The sequence below is a fragment of the Prunus persica genome, chromosome G1 (genome assembly GCF_000346465.2).
Source record: "Prunus persica cultivar Lovell chromosome G1, Prunus_persica_NCBIv2, whole genome shotgun sequence".
Classification (NCBI taxonomy): domain Eukaryota; kingdom Viridiplantae; phylum Streptophyta; class Magnoliopsida; order Rosales; family Rosaceae; genus Prunus; species Prunus persica.
In genome coordinates, this window is record NC_034009.1 from 2,418,088 (window position 1) to 2,435,951 (window position 17,864).

Consider the following 17,864-nt stretch of genomic DNA (forward strand, 5'->3'; position numbering starts at 1 on the left):
CATTGAAATGTAGTTTCTGCTCATAACCTGCAACAAATAAACAGAAACTGCACTGCAGTTTCTGCAACAAAATCTGAAATAAACAGAAACTGCATTGCAGTTTCTGCAACAAAATCTGCTCAAAATCTGAAAACAAGCATTGAATGGCAGTCGAAAACGAATATCCACTCATTAAACAATTGTATAATTTTCATTAACTTCAAAAAAGAATCACAATATCCAATTAGAAGCTGTGTAGCCAATTACAAGCAACTAAAACTGCAATAAAGTTTTTGCAAAAAGTGCAACGCAGAAACTGACTATACATTCGCTAAACCATATCTAAAATAAAAAATTGTCAAATGAGAAGGAGTGTTCATATAATAGCCTTGCAAGTCTTCCTATTGTGCCCAGCAACACTGCACCAACTGCATTTCAATGGCCTTTTAAATTCACCAAAAACTTTGATCCTCTTTGTTGGTGGTCTTCCGGCTGGCCTCTTTGTAATTGGCGGAAGCACAACTCCAGCTGCAGAACCATTGCTGCCCAATCCTTTCCCAATATCTGGAATAGGAAAAATAGGACTCTCATAGGCTTTTCGAAAGAAGTCGGTTTTGTAGTAACACTCAACGTAATCATAAACTGAATCTCTCTTTGCTAGGATTGCAGCCACCGCATGTGTGCAAGGAAAACCGTCAATTTGTCAAAGACGGCAAGAACAAGTCCTTTGCTCGAGATCAACCATCACAGAATAATCAGCAAATACTTCAAAAACAGTGCAATTAGAACGACGAACTACCCAAGTCCTACCGGCCTCCGCATTTTCACAGAGTCTAGTTTCCATCTCCGGACACAAAACTGTTGTCCACTTCTCCGCTTCAATTCGTCGTTGAGAATTCAATACCATCAATTTCTGTCGAATCCCTTCTATCAAAGGTAACACCGGCAAATCTCGAAACACACAAACCCAATTATTAAAGGACTCCGCTAAACTGTTTGCCATCTCCCCATAACGCATTCCTTTGAAAAATGTGTTGGCATAGTGATCTCTAGACAAATCATATATAAATGCCTTCACTTTCGAACTCCCAACAATCACCAACTCCTCCATTGCTACCTTAAACTCTTCCTCCGTAACAGCATATGCGCATCTACTAAATAAATTGATAACACGGTCTTGGAGCAGTTTCCCATAACCTGACTTCGGGTGCTTTAATATCAAATTCTGTTTGAGGTGATAATAACAGTAAGAATGAGGCCATCCGGGAAACACAAACCCCATTGCATTTAACAAACCTTGATTGCGGTCCGAGAAAAAGGTCACCACTCTCCCCATCGGTAGCAATATAGAAGCCAAATGTTGAAGAAACCAAGTCCAATTCTCCTCTGTCTCAGAATCAACAACTCCAAAAGCTAGAGGATAAAACCCTGCAAAACAAAACCAAAAGCACAAGTATAAGCAAAAAAGGGAAACTGCAGTGCAGTTTATGAAAACAAATCTGCTCAAATTTGAAAGGAAACCAAAAGCCAAATCCATGATCCAAGTACTAAAACTAAGTTTAAAACACATTTAAGTTCATGAGCAGTTACAACATTCCCACAGACATGCAAAAAATATTAATAAAATCGAATTATGAAACAAGAAACTGCAATGCAGTTTCTGCTAAAAATTGCAACAAATGAAAATCTGCAATACATTACAGTAACCATACCTTGATTTCCATTCTTTCCCGAAGCACAGAGAAGCTGCCCCTTGTACTTGCTCTTCAAAAACGTAGCATCAATGAACAACAAGGGTATGCAATATTGAAATCCAGCAATGCAACCGCCAAAAGACACAAACGATTAATTCCAGCTTCACAATCAAGAGTGCAGAGAGAACCAGTGTTAGTTTCCTTTACGGCGTCCGCATACCACCCTAACTCGTTGAAGGACTTCGACTCATCACCGTGAACGTCCAATTTAGCTAACTCTTTGCCAAACCATACGTGGTAGTATGAAATGTCTATACCATAATAATTTTTGAACTCGTGTATAATCTTAACTGGCTTCAGCTCTGGTTTTGCACGAATTCTGTCCACAATGAGGGAGGACACCACACGAGACCTCATCATCTTACTCTTTGATTCCCGTATCCGACCCGCACATGTATGAACATTATTTAACGTCCGAATTACAAAACTGCCAGTAGCTTCACAACGAGAAGCATAAACACGCCAGCTGCAACCCTCCAATTTCTTATTAGAACAAACAGCAACCACCCGCTTCTTGTCATTGCCGGCATATAAAAAATTAAATCCTACTTCAAGAGCGTACTTGCACAATTTCAGCCAGAACTCCTCTGCACCACCGTCAAACTTCTGCCCCACATGATGTATGTATGTCTCCCACTCATTCGACAATAAAGGCTTAGCACTTGCTCTCTTTGACCTGCCCAAAAACTCGTTTCTGTCTTCGACAGTACTAGAACACGACGACTCGCCCTTTTCACATGCTATCAACTCCTTATTTACACAAAAATCACCACTATATTCACTGCTCCCGCATAAATCCTTCACTAAAATATCAACAGTCTTCTCATTTGATATCAACAAAAATGTCCTCATCAAGTCCAAATCGCTATCCGTTTCTAGAAAACAACTCGGATAACTGGGCACCGAATACCGTAATGTGAAATAACCCAACTGCAAACCCCTAAACCTCAGACACAAAGTCTTCAAAATATCAACCATGGATGACTCTGATGAAACTGAAAACATGATGGTTTCCGACTTATATGTGCACTTGGCAATGACACACACCTCCATTAGCCTTGAAAATGCAAACAAAACAACAAACAAAAACAAAAAACAATTAAAATCACTAAATAATGTACATGAGCAGTTGTAACATTCCAATAGAAATCCAAATATTAGTATGAAATCGAATTATGAAACAAGAAACTGCACTGCAGTTTATAGTCAAAAACTGAAATAACAGAAACAACATTGCACTTTATGTGATAACATACCCTTAAATTTGAATACAAACCAAAAGAAAACCATGTTCAAAGTACTAAAACTTAGATAAAAACACATTTAACTCTATGAGCAGTTGTAACATTGCCTTTATGAAACCAGAAACTGCAATGCAGTTTCTACCAACACTCCAACAAACAGATGCAGTTTATAACAGAGGAGGCAAAACAAATCGAATAGAAACCAAAAGGAAACCACGTTAAAAGTACTAAAACTAATATCAAAACACATTTAACTTCATGAGCAGTTGTAACATTGCCTTTATGAAACCAGAAATTGCAATGCAGTTTCTGCCAACACTCCAACAAACAGATGCAGTTTATAACAGATGAGGCAAAATAAATCGAGCCACAAGATCGCGCCACAAAATCGAGCCACAAAACTGAGCTCGAAAAACCCAAAACTGACAGATTCGGCATGATAATCGAACGAAAGATTATCCAATTAGAAGGAAACAAACAAACTGCACTGAATTTTGGAACAGGATGCGGCATGATAATCGAACAAAAAACTGACAGATTCGGCATGATAATCGAACAAAAAAGGAAGAAATAAAAGGAAAACCAACCAGAAAATTGAGCTCCAACGGCGAGAACGAAAACAAAAACGAATGAAATTTGCCTACCAAACGAACGAAATTTGCCTGCCAAACGAAAGAAATTTGCCTGCCAAACGAACGAAATCTGCTGCCAAACAAACGAGGACGAAAACGAAACAGAGAAGAACAGGAACTCGCGCCTTGTTTAAACATTCAGGAGCAAAAGCGTCATTTACTTTGTAGGTTTACAAATGGGCCAGGCTTTTTAAGAAGAAGAGTAGAATTGTCTTATCAGTTGTTATTTTTTACCTGGCCCAACGAATCTGGGCCTCTCTTTGGGCTAATCCAAAATAGTAGTTTTTTCCTAGGTATTAAAACTAAAACCAAAATATCCAATATCTTACAAACTAATTAATAAAGTTAATTATGTCTAAAACCTAATTTTTCTAAAAAATTATCCGATGCCAGCAAATAACCCAAAAAATTGAATGCCTCTTCCTCTCTCTCACTCCGCCTCTCTGTGGGTGGTATTGTAGGCAAGGTGGAAATCTTATTTCTACCTCTGTCTCAAGTTTATCTTATTGTCTGGTGCGAGTCTAGTTTGTTTGTTTGTTTTTTTTTTTTGTCTTTTGTCTCTCATTTTCTCTTTATCGTTTAGTTTGATGCCTATTAATGGGTTGGGTTATGAGTTTGTTGTGTTAATGAGTTGGGTTATTTAGTTCTTGTGTTACAGGGTTCGGTTGTCATGTGGTATCTATCAATCTTTTTTTTTAATAGATTTTTTAGTTTTGTTCATGGGTTGGGTTGTCAATGGTTTTATTTATCAAGTCGTTTATAGGCATTTTGGTGTGTTAATGGGTTGTACTTAACATATGTGAAAGTTTTACTTCAAATTTGTTGATTTTCTTAGATACTTAAAACATGTATGAAAGAGAGTTTGTTAATAATATTAATAATTTAAGAATTTAAGACTTCGAAGCTGCTCGTAGGGTAAAATGTTAGATTTAAATAGTGTTGTTTTGTATTGCATGACATTTACTTGTGGTTTTTGTTAAGCTTTTATATATGTATAAGCATGCATTTGATGATAACACTCATTACGTCCCTTGACTATGTGTATCTTTTTATATTTATTAATGAACTTCACTTGTACCGTCAAATTTAGTACATAAGTTTCGCCCAATTGACTTTCAAATCATAAATTTGCCACTAACTTGAGCTATAAGTCCCTTACTCTCATTGATAGTCTCTACATTAATTATTGCAAGTTCCTCTTGCAGTAGCCATCCTATAAAAATGTGGGTCTTTTTAAAGCTTATAACTTGAACGATAGAGCATTTATACTTTTACACTTATGACAAGAGTTTGATTCTCACACTGATCTTTGAAGGAAAATAAAAGCTAAAATTTCCTAAGCATTTAGAATCCTTCCTTTTAAAAAGAATAGACAAATTCAAGGAATTATGTAGAAAGATTGTGATGTTTTTATTAGTTGCGTTTTAGCCTTGTGATCGAAGCACACTTCCTCTCCATCCTCCATTTATGATTTACTACTTCAAATTTTTCATTACTCCTACTACCAAACATAGTATGACGTAATGATGTCAAAAGTCAAAAGCCACATTAATAATATTGAAGGCTCTTTCAATACCCCCGTCAGTGCCCAGGTGCCCTCCTCTACCTCCTCCTAGCACCGTTTAATGCCACATGACATTGCCTGCAAGCAACTCCTTGCTGGATAGAGCTATAAAAACACATTGATTGTTTTTAAGGCTGACACAATTCTTCACCATTATAACTATTTCTATTTCATTTCTTCTTCTTTTTTCTTCTGGTTATTGATAGATAATGATTTATCCAAATTTGCAAATGAGAAGCTCATCGCAGTCGCTGAGTCCAAATATGAAACGAGAAGCAGTGCAGTTGGACGCTGCCCATTTTAACCCGAAACCATTCCAGAAAGAGAGGTGAAAGACTATTTGCAGAATTTACCATGCCGGGTAGATTTTTAATGCATGAAAAACACTTCTGCATTATATGGAATCTGGAATCTCAGGGCATCAAAATAGAAGGGTCTTCAGCCCTGATAAATAAACTGTCAGTTTTTAGTGTGTCAATGGAACAGTAAAAATTATTATACTGTTCCTGTTGAATCTTTAGAAATGCAATGACAATGTTCAAAATCTAACATTCAATTAAAAAGGAAGAGTTGATGACGGCATTTGATTCAATTCATAGATTCTTTCTCTTTTTCCCCTTGTCATCGTGTGATTTTCCTGTGTCAAAGGCCTACAGATACAAATGACTTGGCTGGGAGTGAGAACATCCAGACAAATCAAATACTCTCCCATATCATATCCCTCTAGATACAAGACAGCTACAATAAAATGCTACGGCAAAACAATGAATAATCCCTAATCCCGGTACATAACATGATTTTTAATCCTTTGCTTGAAAACAACAGATACCAAAACAGATTAACTCCATGTAAATGTGAGCTGTAAAACTATAAGACCAGACCACCATGAAAGAGATGACATGTAAGAGGAGCCAGATTAGTTTAAATTCCAAGTGAGCCATGCATCAGACAACATGAAATGACTTCCTCCTTATAGGACATCTAAGATGACAACATAGACACAGTCCCTCAAACAATTTAACCGGCAGCTTATTGAGTTATTACAGCTTGCACCCTCATAGTAACAATAAAATCATTAGCTAGTGTGCAAAAGATACTTGAACCTTAGGAGTGCTTCAAACCCAATGACACCTTCACGCTTTCTTTGGAATGCAACTAGGCACCTTCAGCAATCTCAGGTTTTCCATAAGGACATGCCACACTGCTTTGCAGAAGCACCGTTTCGGATTTGATAGGAAATTTCCTTTCTCCCTAATGCGGCTCCCACTTTCAGCTCACAATTGTTCTCAACCATTTAACACTTTTAGTTCATCTCTTTCGTAGTTTGGCACTTAGCACATGATCTAGCATAACCAAATGAGAATAGGATAAATATATCTAAGAATATCTTTGTTAGTATGTGTGTATTTGTGGACAACAACATCAGATTAGAGGTCATGAATTAATCAGAAACTAACAGTCGTGACCAGCGTGAACCATTACTGATTAAGAGATTAACATTAGCCAGAATAACATTATGAATTGCAAAAAGATGAACAGACTTCACTAAGAAAAAACTACGAACTTTACAAGAACACATGTACAATTCTACACGAAAGAAGGATACCCTTTTTTAATAAATAATTAGAATTATGTACTTCAGAAGTCAAAGCTTCCCATACCTTGCAACAAAATACATTAATGAAGACCAAAGCCTTCAGTGTGAAAAGTTGAGATATTCACATCCTGTTGAACTATCATCTATGTTTTCACCCAAGTAATAGGAATCAAGAAGAATTCCCTATCACCATCTTCACGATTTCAAATCCAATAATGTAGTCAATCAACAAAAGAAGCTCCGCATTGCAATTGCCAATCCATGCAGTCTTCAAAATCAAAACTACTTGCACAATCCAATAATGCATTTTGCTGATGCTCATAACGGCATATATAATTCAACCCAACAAGAACCTGACAAATGGCTGCCTCTGTCTTTTCTCGATCAGCAAAATACAATGTCTGCAGCAGAAGAACGTTTGTTCTCGTAACAATCTGCTGTTGCTCGAAATTACGCTCGCTCTGCCATCTGATCATGTTATGTGCCAGCGGGGCAAGCCATCTCAAAATCCCATCAAGAGTCTCCTTCCAATCATGCGCAAGAGGTGCATCATATATTGAGAAATTCTTAGCATAGGACTTGAGATTAGTCCTCAGGGACATCCTTAAACTGGTTGGCAACATATGATACAAATCGTCCCTAGCTTCCTCACCAACTAGATAAGGATAGCGAAGCAACTTCTCGACAACAATTATAACATTAGCATAATGCAAAGCTAGAGCAGAGCCTCCCACGGTAGAAGGAGGAGCATATACCATTAACTTACTCTTGGGACCAAACCTGGCACCATTCATCCCACCACTCTTTGATTGAACACCCATTTGGGTTCGACTGAAACAACCTGAATGGTTCGAACAGTCTCTCCTCAAACCACCATTTGCAACACTGCAACCTGAAATTTGGCTACTCCTTTCCTCATAATTACCAGCACCAACATAATCATCATCATCATCATCATTAACAGAACTGCTTACTCTAAGGCAGTCCATGAAAATCCTCCCCGGGCTACTTCCACATGGAAAATTAAAATCCTCTGCTCGATACAATCCCAATTCACCTCTCCTTGAATCAAATTGAGGCGGCTTAAAAGCTGACCCCTTTTTCACCACCATAGCTTTCTCAACTGGACCCGAATGCAACCCCTTTTTCCTACTAAGAACTCTCTTCAGCGGCTCAGAAGCCACCTGAGAAACCCTTCTCGCGTCAACCGGACCAGACATAGGAGGTGGTGAAGCTCCGCCAATTAGGCCAACATGGTTCTTTCCCAAAACAGAGTCACCAAAAACAGCACGAATAGTAGCATAAACGGTACAAACTGTCCTGGCCAGCAACTCAACAACCTTATCATAAGTTTGGTTCCAAAGAGAAACATCCTTGAGGTGTCTCACGTCTTGCTTCTGCCAAATCAGCTTCTGCTCAAAAGCCCTTTTGCTCTCCTCGTGTTGATTGTGCTGAAACTTCTTGGTGGCCTGTTCCAACTCATTCAAAACCTCAATTTCACTGTACAAATTTGAAGTGGCGTTCACATACCTCTCCATCCTCCTAACCATACCCTCCATGTCCTTCACCAAAAACCCCAACTCCTTCACATCAATAACCCCATTAACAAGGTCAGCATAGACATGCTCAAAACCCTGCAAAGCAGGCTCAACACACCTTTTTCCAAGCCTGGACACAACCGCTGCGACCCGGTTCAGGTCTTCGAGCTTCTCGGCCATTGCAAGCTCGAGAAGATAGGCCTCGTCGGACGAGACCAAGTTCAGTACTCCTTCAGACTTCAAGATCTCGTTTTTTAGTTTTGAGATCTCGGAGTCTGTGAGGGACTTGTGGAGGTACACAGTCTTGGACATAACATTAGCTACTTCAAAAGAGAGAATGCCTATAGTCTGCTTCTGGGTTTTGGCGTTGTTGCTGGTGGGTAGGTTTTTGGAGCTTGATTTCTTTGAAGGTTGAAGAAGAAGAGCATGCTTGAGATTGGAGCTTACCTGGTTACCCATCTTCAAAATCCAAGGCTCTGCAACCATTGCTGCAAAGATCTGAAGCTCACGGCAACTGGGTCGGATTAAAACCCTTGCACAAACTCAACCTCAAGTGCAAATATGAGATACCCTTTTGAGCGTGCGGGCTATGGTATTGATTGGCAGCTGAGATTTTGCCCAAGAAAGTTGAAACAAGGGAAGCAGTGATGAATTTGAGTGTTTTGGCACTTGGGTACTTGAGAACTCCCAGCGTGGGGAGTGAGTGAGAATGCGTAATTGATTGGAGGGAAAAAGATGGTATCTTTCTCTTTGTGTGTATGTGGGTGAGTGGGGAATGAATCACTGATGGTGTGTTCTGAAGCAGCGTTTATGAGGCGCTCTCATTTTTCTGCTTGTAAATTGCAATTGATTGGTATTTAAAGTAGTTGAAAATTTTCAAAACATTTGAAGGTGGTTCTGACTCTGACTTTCTGTTGTTTTTTGGTTTTTGAATTTGTTTGTTTCTTTTGTTTTTGTGGAATTTTTTAATCAATATTCTCTCTCTCTCTCTCTCTCTCTCTCTCTCTCTCTCTCCTTTCCGATGAATGATGGGTCAGGTAGGTGTACTCAAATTACTAGAGTGTTAAATAAGGGTCTCTTCTTCTTTTGAAATTTATCAGATTTTTGGTTTCTCATTGAATACCAACGAAACAAAATGTGAAATTTAAGTGGAGAATTTTATTCAATAAAATGTATCCAAGTCAAACATGGAGCTTTGCTTTTCTGGGTTTCATATTGAATGATTAAGGAACAACAAATACAATAATAGGTAAGTGGTTTTGACTTGAAGATATCTTTTGGGTCAACTAGAAAAAGAAGCAACCAAACCACAATCACCCCTAGGGTCTCTCTGACTTCACATCCAAGTGTTCATACTCTACACAGACAAACAGAATTGACCCAAGCACTAGGAACTGCCCTAACAATATGGTCACAACTAGACCTATCTATAAGAATAAGCACATACGTTTTCAGTTAGGTGTTTGTATATCTTTCTGAAAATAGTAAAATGGTAGGCAAACTGCTTTGCTATTTGTATGTGCATCTTCTAAATTCCAATGGGGTCAACTGTTTAAGTTTCCTAACATTCTGACCCTGCATATATGTTGGATTTGGACCCCTTATTATGTAGAAAAATTTGTGTGAAACGAGAGTAACATTGTTTTGCTATTCCCAACCAATCACATTATGTTAAATAAAAAAATTATCACACGTAACATATCTTCATAAACCAGAAATAACAAAACAATTGTATCCTTCTTCTAGCCAGATGTTTCTCCCTTATCATGGGAAAATAGGTTAAAAAGTAAGGGATGGTGGTGGTGGGTCCAATACTTTGGTGATGATTTATAAACGTATCTGCTTTTAGCTTGCAAGTTTGTTGCTTTTTAGCTTGCAAGTTTTGCTGCTAGCTAGAATTAATTGATTTAGGTGTCACCTGCTCTCTAATTCTGTTTTTGATCAGATTGACACTTCAGCTTGGCCTCTCAACAAAGTACAGCCATGGCCCGTGGATGAGTTGGAACTTCTCCATCTAACAACTCACAATTTTCCCTTTCTTTTCTAAATCCTTGTTTCATTTCCTTTCATTTTGTCTTTTTGCCTTTTTATTTTCCCAATATAAAAGCAAGTAAAGCGAGTAAGAATTGTTAAAATCTTTGAATAGTTAAAGCTGTTTGCCCTTTCAATCTTAGATTTGTTTGGTGATAATATCGTGGAAAAAGACGTCTAGGGATGAAACTTGACTAAACTGATGAAGGGCATTTGTCAAAAGTTAATCATAGCTAGTGGGAGTTGGTCACTTGTTTTTTTTTTATGCAGACAACTTACAAAAGGTTAAGACTTGAGGGCTATTATCACCGCCTCACAAATAATATCAAAAATAAACAATGACCAAGTCATCTTTAGCCTATGCACAAATTCTTGAGTTTCGCCACTAATTCAATACTATTCTATAATTTTTCGATCGGTAATCATTATCACAAATACTTTTTAAAAAAAGACAAAGTTTAACTTGAATTTACACCATTTGAAGATTTGATTACTTTTTTTTTCTCTTTTTACTATATCATGTTTAAGGTTGATTGATATGATAATATTTAAGCTCTTACAATAAAATCATGTGGGAAGGTCATCTCCATTTTGCAAATGCCTTCATATGGAGATCACATGAATGTCAGAAGAATTAAACAGCTAGCAGCTAGCTGCATAGAAAACTCCATGTTCCTACTATACCTAATTAAAATTAGCTATCAAACATGTGGCTAAAACGTGATTTAATGTGGTGCCCATTTGCTAGGTGGCCTCTGTCTGCAGCTCTTTTAGTGCAGTGGAACATGCCTTTTTCCACTTTCTCTAAGCTTCTAGACCTTCTCCAATGGCTTCAAATTGAGGAGAAGAAGTTGCCGTTCTGTTTGGTTTGAGGAAAAAAAATTGATGAGAAATGAGAGATTCTCATGATATACAAGTTTTTATCGAAATTGAGACCACATTGATGTTAGACTGTTAGCAAATTCTCAAAGTTGTTCTAGAATGGAATTTTTCTTTTTCTTTTTTTTCTTTATCAAAGTGATCATACAATGGAAATGAGTACTTGGTTATGAGACTAGAAAGTGCCCATCAATTAAAGGGCACAAAAGACATACAGTTAGAGGATCAGAGGACCAACTTGGCACACCTTTCCTTTTGCGTGTGTGTGTTTCTTTAGCAGCTTTGCCTATCATTTTAGACATGCGTATTTTGCCTTTATCAGTCCAAAACAAATTAGCAAAAGAAATGCTCTTTTTAATCGGCTAGTCAAATATTTCCTCCTATGCAGAGTGATCAATTTCTGTACATCAATTTGATTTGAATGAGTCACACAAAAAACCAATTTGCAAATTTGCTCTTCCAATTTGACACGGCAAATATGAGAAATACATTTAGCTAGCTTCAAACACTTGGCTGTACCATGTGCCTGTGGCAATCAATCAAGGTGGGGTTTGCCTAAAAGAAACGTCGAACAAAAAGAAAGAAAAAAAAAAAAAGATGATCACAGCTTTCGCGCTATTTGCATGTAAGTTTGTGTTTGGAGTGGCTTTGTTGATGGGAATCCTTATAGGAGCAGGCCGTTCTACTTTTGCCCCCACAAATTACGTCTTCAGCTCACTTTTTTGGGTTCTTCCTTTGTTTTTTTAGCATTTTTTCTATTGAAAAGGGCGATAGCATATTAAATTCACACACAATACACGGATGCTAGGACTCGAACCTAGAATCTTGCCTGAAGGAATAAATACTTCAAACCACTATACTAATAGATCCTTTACTTGGATTCTTCTTTTAAATGCCTAGGTTTTACATATTATAAACATTATAAAATGTCACTTTCATGGAGGAGGTGGTGTTTAATTAGTGACACTTATTTTTATTTAAAAAAATTTTTGGGGTTCTTTAGGCTTTTTGACAATTGACTCCATTGGTTTGATTATTGAAATCATTGATCTGTAAACAACTCCATAATAATAATAATAATCAATCAATCAAGCTCTAATCTTTGAGCATTTTAATGCTTGTCTTGTTTCACAAGCGTATCTCTTACTTGTCTCATCTCCTTTTTTTCATTTTTTTAAACTTTCTCAAGGTCTAAGTTATTGAAAAGAAGAAAAAGAAGGTGATCGTGGCATAACTTCATTTGATGGTCTTGCCTCTAAATTTAATTCAACTCAAATTTGGTTATACTCTCTAAATGATACGATAAAAAGTGGGTGAAAAATCAGCAATATGAAAGAGAGAATCCTAACTTTGGGTTAAAGTATTCTTTGGCATGTTAACGACTTCAAATCAATTGTTGAATATTGCATCACTAGATGCATTTGAATTTTTGGAGGTTACACTCTATACTATAGTGAGAGACATTTATTTTTTCGTTGCGTTCATAAAGTAAGTAAAATTCAAGCATATTCATCGTGAAGCTAATTTTGATTATGAATGGATGACAAATTTAAGAAATTTGGTTCATTCACATTGGGGTAAAAGTTTTCTTTAGTCTCAAATTTCATCATTTTGACATAATGGGTGTTTTGGATTTGACATTTTTTGTTCAAAAACTTAGAACAAAAATAAAAGGGGAAGTGTCATCCAATAGCCTTGTGATATGGGAAATTTAGGGTTAGCCATGGGCCAAATATGCTAGTTTGGGTTGGCCCAACATTATAGGCGACACTCAACTGGTCAACTGATCCTGCAGGCCCAAGAAATATACCCAAAAAATGGAAACTGTTACTTGTGTAGATAGCTAAGATTAGTTATTATGATCCACTGAAAATGATAATATTCACAAGGAAAAAGACCCTTGCAGGACCTCGACTAACTGACAATTCAGTGACACATTAAACAGCAGCCAAATAAGTTTTTGTTGTCTCCCTCCGATTTTGACATTGATCTTATTGATATTCTTCCACAAAACCACTCTGGCATCTCGTTGGTTTTTTCCAGTTTCATCTCATAATTAGTATTATTAGGCACTTTATAAATTGGGTAATGCCACGCTTATCACATTTTTATATCATATTGTGTACCACTTCTCTAATAGAAGTAGAGCCTACCAATACAATTGAGTTTACTTATATTAGAGATGTGATACACAATGTGGTATAAAAACGTGATAAACCTAGCATTTTCCTTATAAATTATATAAATTTAAGGCTCCAACTATGACATGAAGTTTATTTTGATTTTAACTTAATTGTACATATACAAAATTAAAATTTACTTGGAAACTTGAATAGTGGAAAGGAAAAGTGGGTTTTCTGGTTTACAATGTAACTTGTGGGTTCTTGTATTTGCATGGTTTCTAAGGTCCAAACGACTGTGCAGTCCTGGATTTCCTTCTAGATTTCCAAACAGTCAGAGATCATATAGCATATAGTGCTGTCTATTTGCAACTTCAACAATATTGGCATTTTTTTTTTTGTTTAAAAGGTGTGCTGTGTATAAGTGTGAGTATGACATTTTCAATACCCAAAGTAAGACAAAGGGATCTTTCTCTTCTCACTTGTCAAGAAGCTGAACTCCCAAAGTGAAAAAGTATGAAAGGTAATAGAGGCTCTTAACATTGAAAAGGTCATCTACTTTGGAAAATGTTGGACTATATTCCTCTTTTTCTCTCTCACTTTTTTGGGTAACTACAAGAGAAATTTAGACAAAGATTCTCCCGTCACGTAATAGATTGAGATGTGTATGTTGTTTATTGTTCAGTTAAAACATAACATGTATTACAAGTTTTAATTTATAATTCAGATTATAAACGTTATGTGCCACTCAATCTGTCGAATGACAAGTAAGTCCCCACACAGTTCTTCTCCATAACAACATGCACTTAGAATTAAGATTTATAGTGTTTTACTATCGAAAAAGAGATTTCTTGTAACATCATGAGTTATTCTTATAAACAAACAAACAAAAATAATGAGTTGGAGATAAAGGCCCAACTGGACTTCATTGGGCTAAAGGGTCGAGTGTAGGCAGTCCATCACATCCAGACTGAGTTACAATTTATAAATAAAAGAAAATAATATTACTTATTTTATAAAAACATTAGTATTTCTGCACACGCTTTTTATTTTTATTTTTAATTTTATAAATATAATTTATTTTAGAATTAAAAAAGATAATGGATAGTTGTGTTCCATAAAAATAGAATTTATTATCTGATTTTTTCTTTTTAATATTAAAAAATATGAATTTACCATATTATTCTCATTTAATTAATAATTCAATTTTTAATATTTATATTAATTAAAAGTATTTTCTGATATTTTAAATATTTTACTATTCTTCGTCTTCTGCTTTATATATATATATATATATATATATATATATATAGAAGAAACAACTGTTGTTGTTGTTGTTGTTGTTATGAATTGATCTGGTCATCCGATATGAACAGATAAGATAATAATGGAAGACCAAGGCCACCATCACTCACAGTCACACACCTCAGCTCCACTCATTCATTAATTACAAATCCAAATAAAATCAGACAACAAAAGCTTGGAATATTTGACCATTTATTTGTTATTATCTGCTCCAAAGAATCCTTCTCTTCGAATATTTTCTGCCTTTTGACTATGTAGTTTTTGAAATTCACACATAGGCCCCTGTTGTTATTAAATTTATAACTGTTGTATAGCTTCTTCATGTGTGACGTGCTTTGGAATATATTTTGGCTGGAAAAGAAGTAAAGAAAAAACAGAACTTTTTTTTTGCAAGTCAATATCATTTTTCATTAAGTTAGACTCGTTGGAGCTAAAGAATACTTTTATTAATGAAAGATTATGAAAAAGCATAAATAGTAACTAAAGAACCCTTTTGTTAATCAGGCAAAAATCATTTGAGTCAAATTATTGTTCTTACATTCCAATAATCGCATTATTTTGTTTTGTTTTGTTTTTATGATGAATTATAACGTCGCGATGAGTCCAATGTTCCTTGAAGATTCTTCTTTTTCTTTTTCGGTATGAGAATCAATTACATGCATAGACCGATTGACTGCATCCCAAGTGATACAGTTCCTGAATTTGCAACAATTTTTATTATCGTTATGATTTCTTTCTTATTATTTTATCTGTTACTATAAGGCAAAACTTAGTTTGGTCTAAAGTGGTGAACCAAACAATATAAGAAAACATCAAAATAGATTCGAGTTCAAGCTTGAAGCTATTGCAAAATAACTCAAATTAGTGGAGACTAATTCATGTACGGTAGTAGTACTAATTCAAAACAAATAAGACTTCTTCTTTTTTGTTATATTGGATGGAATGTGTATGACTATAATGATTGGTCAACTTGATTACTAAACACATCACTCGTGACTCGTGAACTCAAAAAGATTCCTTTTTTGTTACACTAGAAGGGATGTAGATGATTGTAAAGGTTGATCAACTTGGTTATTAAACACATATAGCTCGTGAATGTAAAACATTCTAGAAATTACTTGATACGAGTGTTTTGCGTGTAATTACACATGTTCAAAATTAGGGTTTAGGAAATTCGAGTTTATGAGTAACAGATAATTATCATATGCAACTGTTAACGATTCGTGTTGGTCCCGTTGATTACAAGATGCCTTACGAGATACCATTCAAAAACGTCGCCTAACCCTTTTGCTCTTTTTTAAAAAAAATGTCACAAAATTTGTTTCGTTTGTGTTATTTAAATATATAATGAGCAAGCACGGACAACTTTTAGGATATGTAGCTCTAATTATATACTAATTTGCTTTATGCTTCCGGTGGAGACTGAGCAACTGGTGCTGGAAAAAGGAACCCTTTGACTACATCATGACCGTTGGATCCAATCATTAAACAAATCATTTTTCCACCATGAAAATGGCATCTCATGTTCCCAACCAATCTTCATCCAATTCCAAAACCCCAACTTGACAGAAGAAGAGCTGCACATTTCATTCATTAACCAAAAATCAAAATAAAATTGAATTCTGTGGAACTGTAAATTGGAATTAGCAATTTTACAATTGGCAAAATCACGTGCATGTTTGATCACAAATTAACTCGATGAGCACACATACACCGTTAGATGAAATCTACAGAGACTATTTTACAAATTAAATTATATAAAAAAAAGACTAAAAATTTCTTCAGGATTTTCCTAAACCCAAACGGGATCGAATCTGCTGCTCGCGGCTACACCGGAACAAAAGCCGAGACAAACGGAGCCGGCTCGTAGCAGAAGGGCGCCGCCGGATGCTGCCACTTCTTGAATACCATCGCCGGCGCCGATTTCTCGGCCTCCGCCCCCTGATGATGACGTGGCATCTCCTTCTGCTGGTGCTGGTCTCGGGATTTGGTGGTGTCTATAGGGCAATCGGGGGAGACGAGAGGAGAGAGGAGGGGGATCGCGATGTTCCAATCAGGGACGCGATTTATTTGTAAGGAAGAAGGGGGCGGGGCGCGCCGCTGGAGGCGGCTGGGCTGGCGGCGGTTGATTGTGGAGCTTGGTCTGGGTGCGTCTGCCATTGATTCTGAGGTGATGAGATCTCAGAGAGAGAGAGAGAGAGAGAGAGAGTGAGGGATTTGGTTTTGTGTCTGGCAACAGATGATAAATAGAAGAATAGGAAGGAGTGGAGGGGTATTGTGTAATATATATGCGGAGAAAGCGAGGAGAGAGAGGGTTTTGTTTTGGGGGCTTGAGGAGAGAGAAAGGACGAAAGGGTCAAAAAATTGAAAGGGTGGGGGCTTGCTGAGCTTGAGGGCGTATGGTTGGCACACGGCTTTGGCTCAATTTTACACCCCGTATATGGCGGTATCGCAAAGTCAAGTAAATACTTCAAACCACTACACTAGTGAATATTTTATTATTTTTTTACTTTTTAATTATTCTTTTATTTGCCAGACACCACAAATTTAGTCCTCACTCAACATAAAACTAGTGTTACATGACTTAATACTTCTGTTTTTTTGGGCATGATCTTTCTCGGTTTTCAAAATCTAAAGTGTGAGAAAAATGTGGTTTGTGCTCAAACTTAAGGAAGGCAAAAACTAGAAGGCGAAAATTAGAGAAATGTGAAACTCCAATTTCATTTAATCTTTACTTTCAGCACTATTCCAGTACATTTACTTTTTGCACTTTTATTTCCATCACCTTTAATCGTTAAATTGCACAAGTACATGATATCCTAGCAAATCCAAATCCAAAAACAAAAACCTCAATAAAGCCTTACATCTAAGATAGTTAAAGAATATAGGTTCTGGAAAAAATAATTATAATTATAGGCTAAGAGAAGCTTCTTCGCTTGACTGCACAATCTGTCAAATTCCAAATCCACACAATTCATCTAATTTTATCTAGGCCTAACCATGATTTAATTGCAGCATGTCTACACAACTCAATCGAAAGAAAAACCAAGAGTTTTGCCAATGTGCTAATTACAAGAGAATTAAGGAAAAGAAGTTGAAAGAGGGAATTCACACCACACCCCTAGTTTAAACAGGTTATTAGTGAATTAGCAGTCAACTAATTGAAAATATTACAAGAAAAGAAAAACCAAGGGTTTTGCCAATGTGCTAATTACAAGAGA

The 17,864-nt window shown here is 36.5% G+C and overlaps 4 protein-coding genes across 4 annotated transcripts; all 4 read right to left on the reverse strand.

Annotated features, from left to right (window-relative positions):
- Nucleotides 600–1,869, reverse strand: LOC109946602. The gene is made up of 2 exons (XM_020554952.1): nt 1,692–1,869; nt 600–1,407 (listed from the first exon to the last, which is right to left on the reverse strand). The coding sequence occupies exon 2, from the start codon at nt 1,313–1,315 to the stop codon at nt 683–685; it is 633 nt and encodes a 210-aa protein (XP_020410541.1). The 5' UTR covers nt 1,316–1,407; nt 1,692–1,869; the 3' UTR covers nt 600–682.
- Nucleotides 1,746–2,786, reverse strand: LOC109946543. The gene has a single exon (XM_020554760.1). It carries the CDS (start codon nt 2,784–2,786, stop codon nt 1,746–1,748), a length of 1,041 nt encoding a protein of 346 aa, XP_020410349.1.
- LOC18791399 lies at nt 5,711–9,491 on the reverse strand. The gene is made up of 2 exons (XM_007221993.2): nt 6,835–9,491; nt 5,711–6,516 (listed from the first exon to the last, which is right to left on the reverse strand). Exon 1 carries the CDS (start codon nt 8,792–8,794, stop codon nt 6,992–6,994), a length of 1,803 nt encoding a protein of 600 aa, XP_007222055.1. The 5' UTR covers nt 8,795–9,491; the 3' UTR covers nt 5,711–6,516; nt 6,835–6,991.
- LOC18788571 (uncharacterized protein At4g14450, chloroplastic) lies at nt 16,206–16,919 on the reverse strand. Its single transcript, XM_007223462.2, has one exon. It carries the CDS (start codon nt 16,801–16,803, stop codon nt 16,471–16,473), a length of 333 nt encoding a protein of 110 aa, XP_007223524.1. The 5' UTR covers nt 16,804–16,919; the 3' UTR covers nt 16,206–16,470.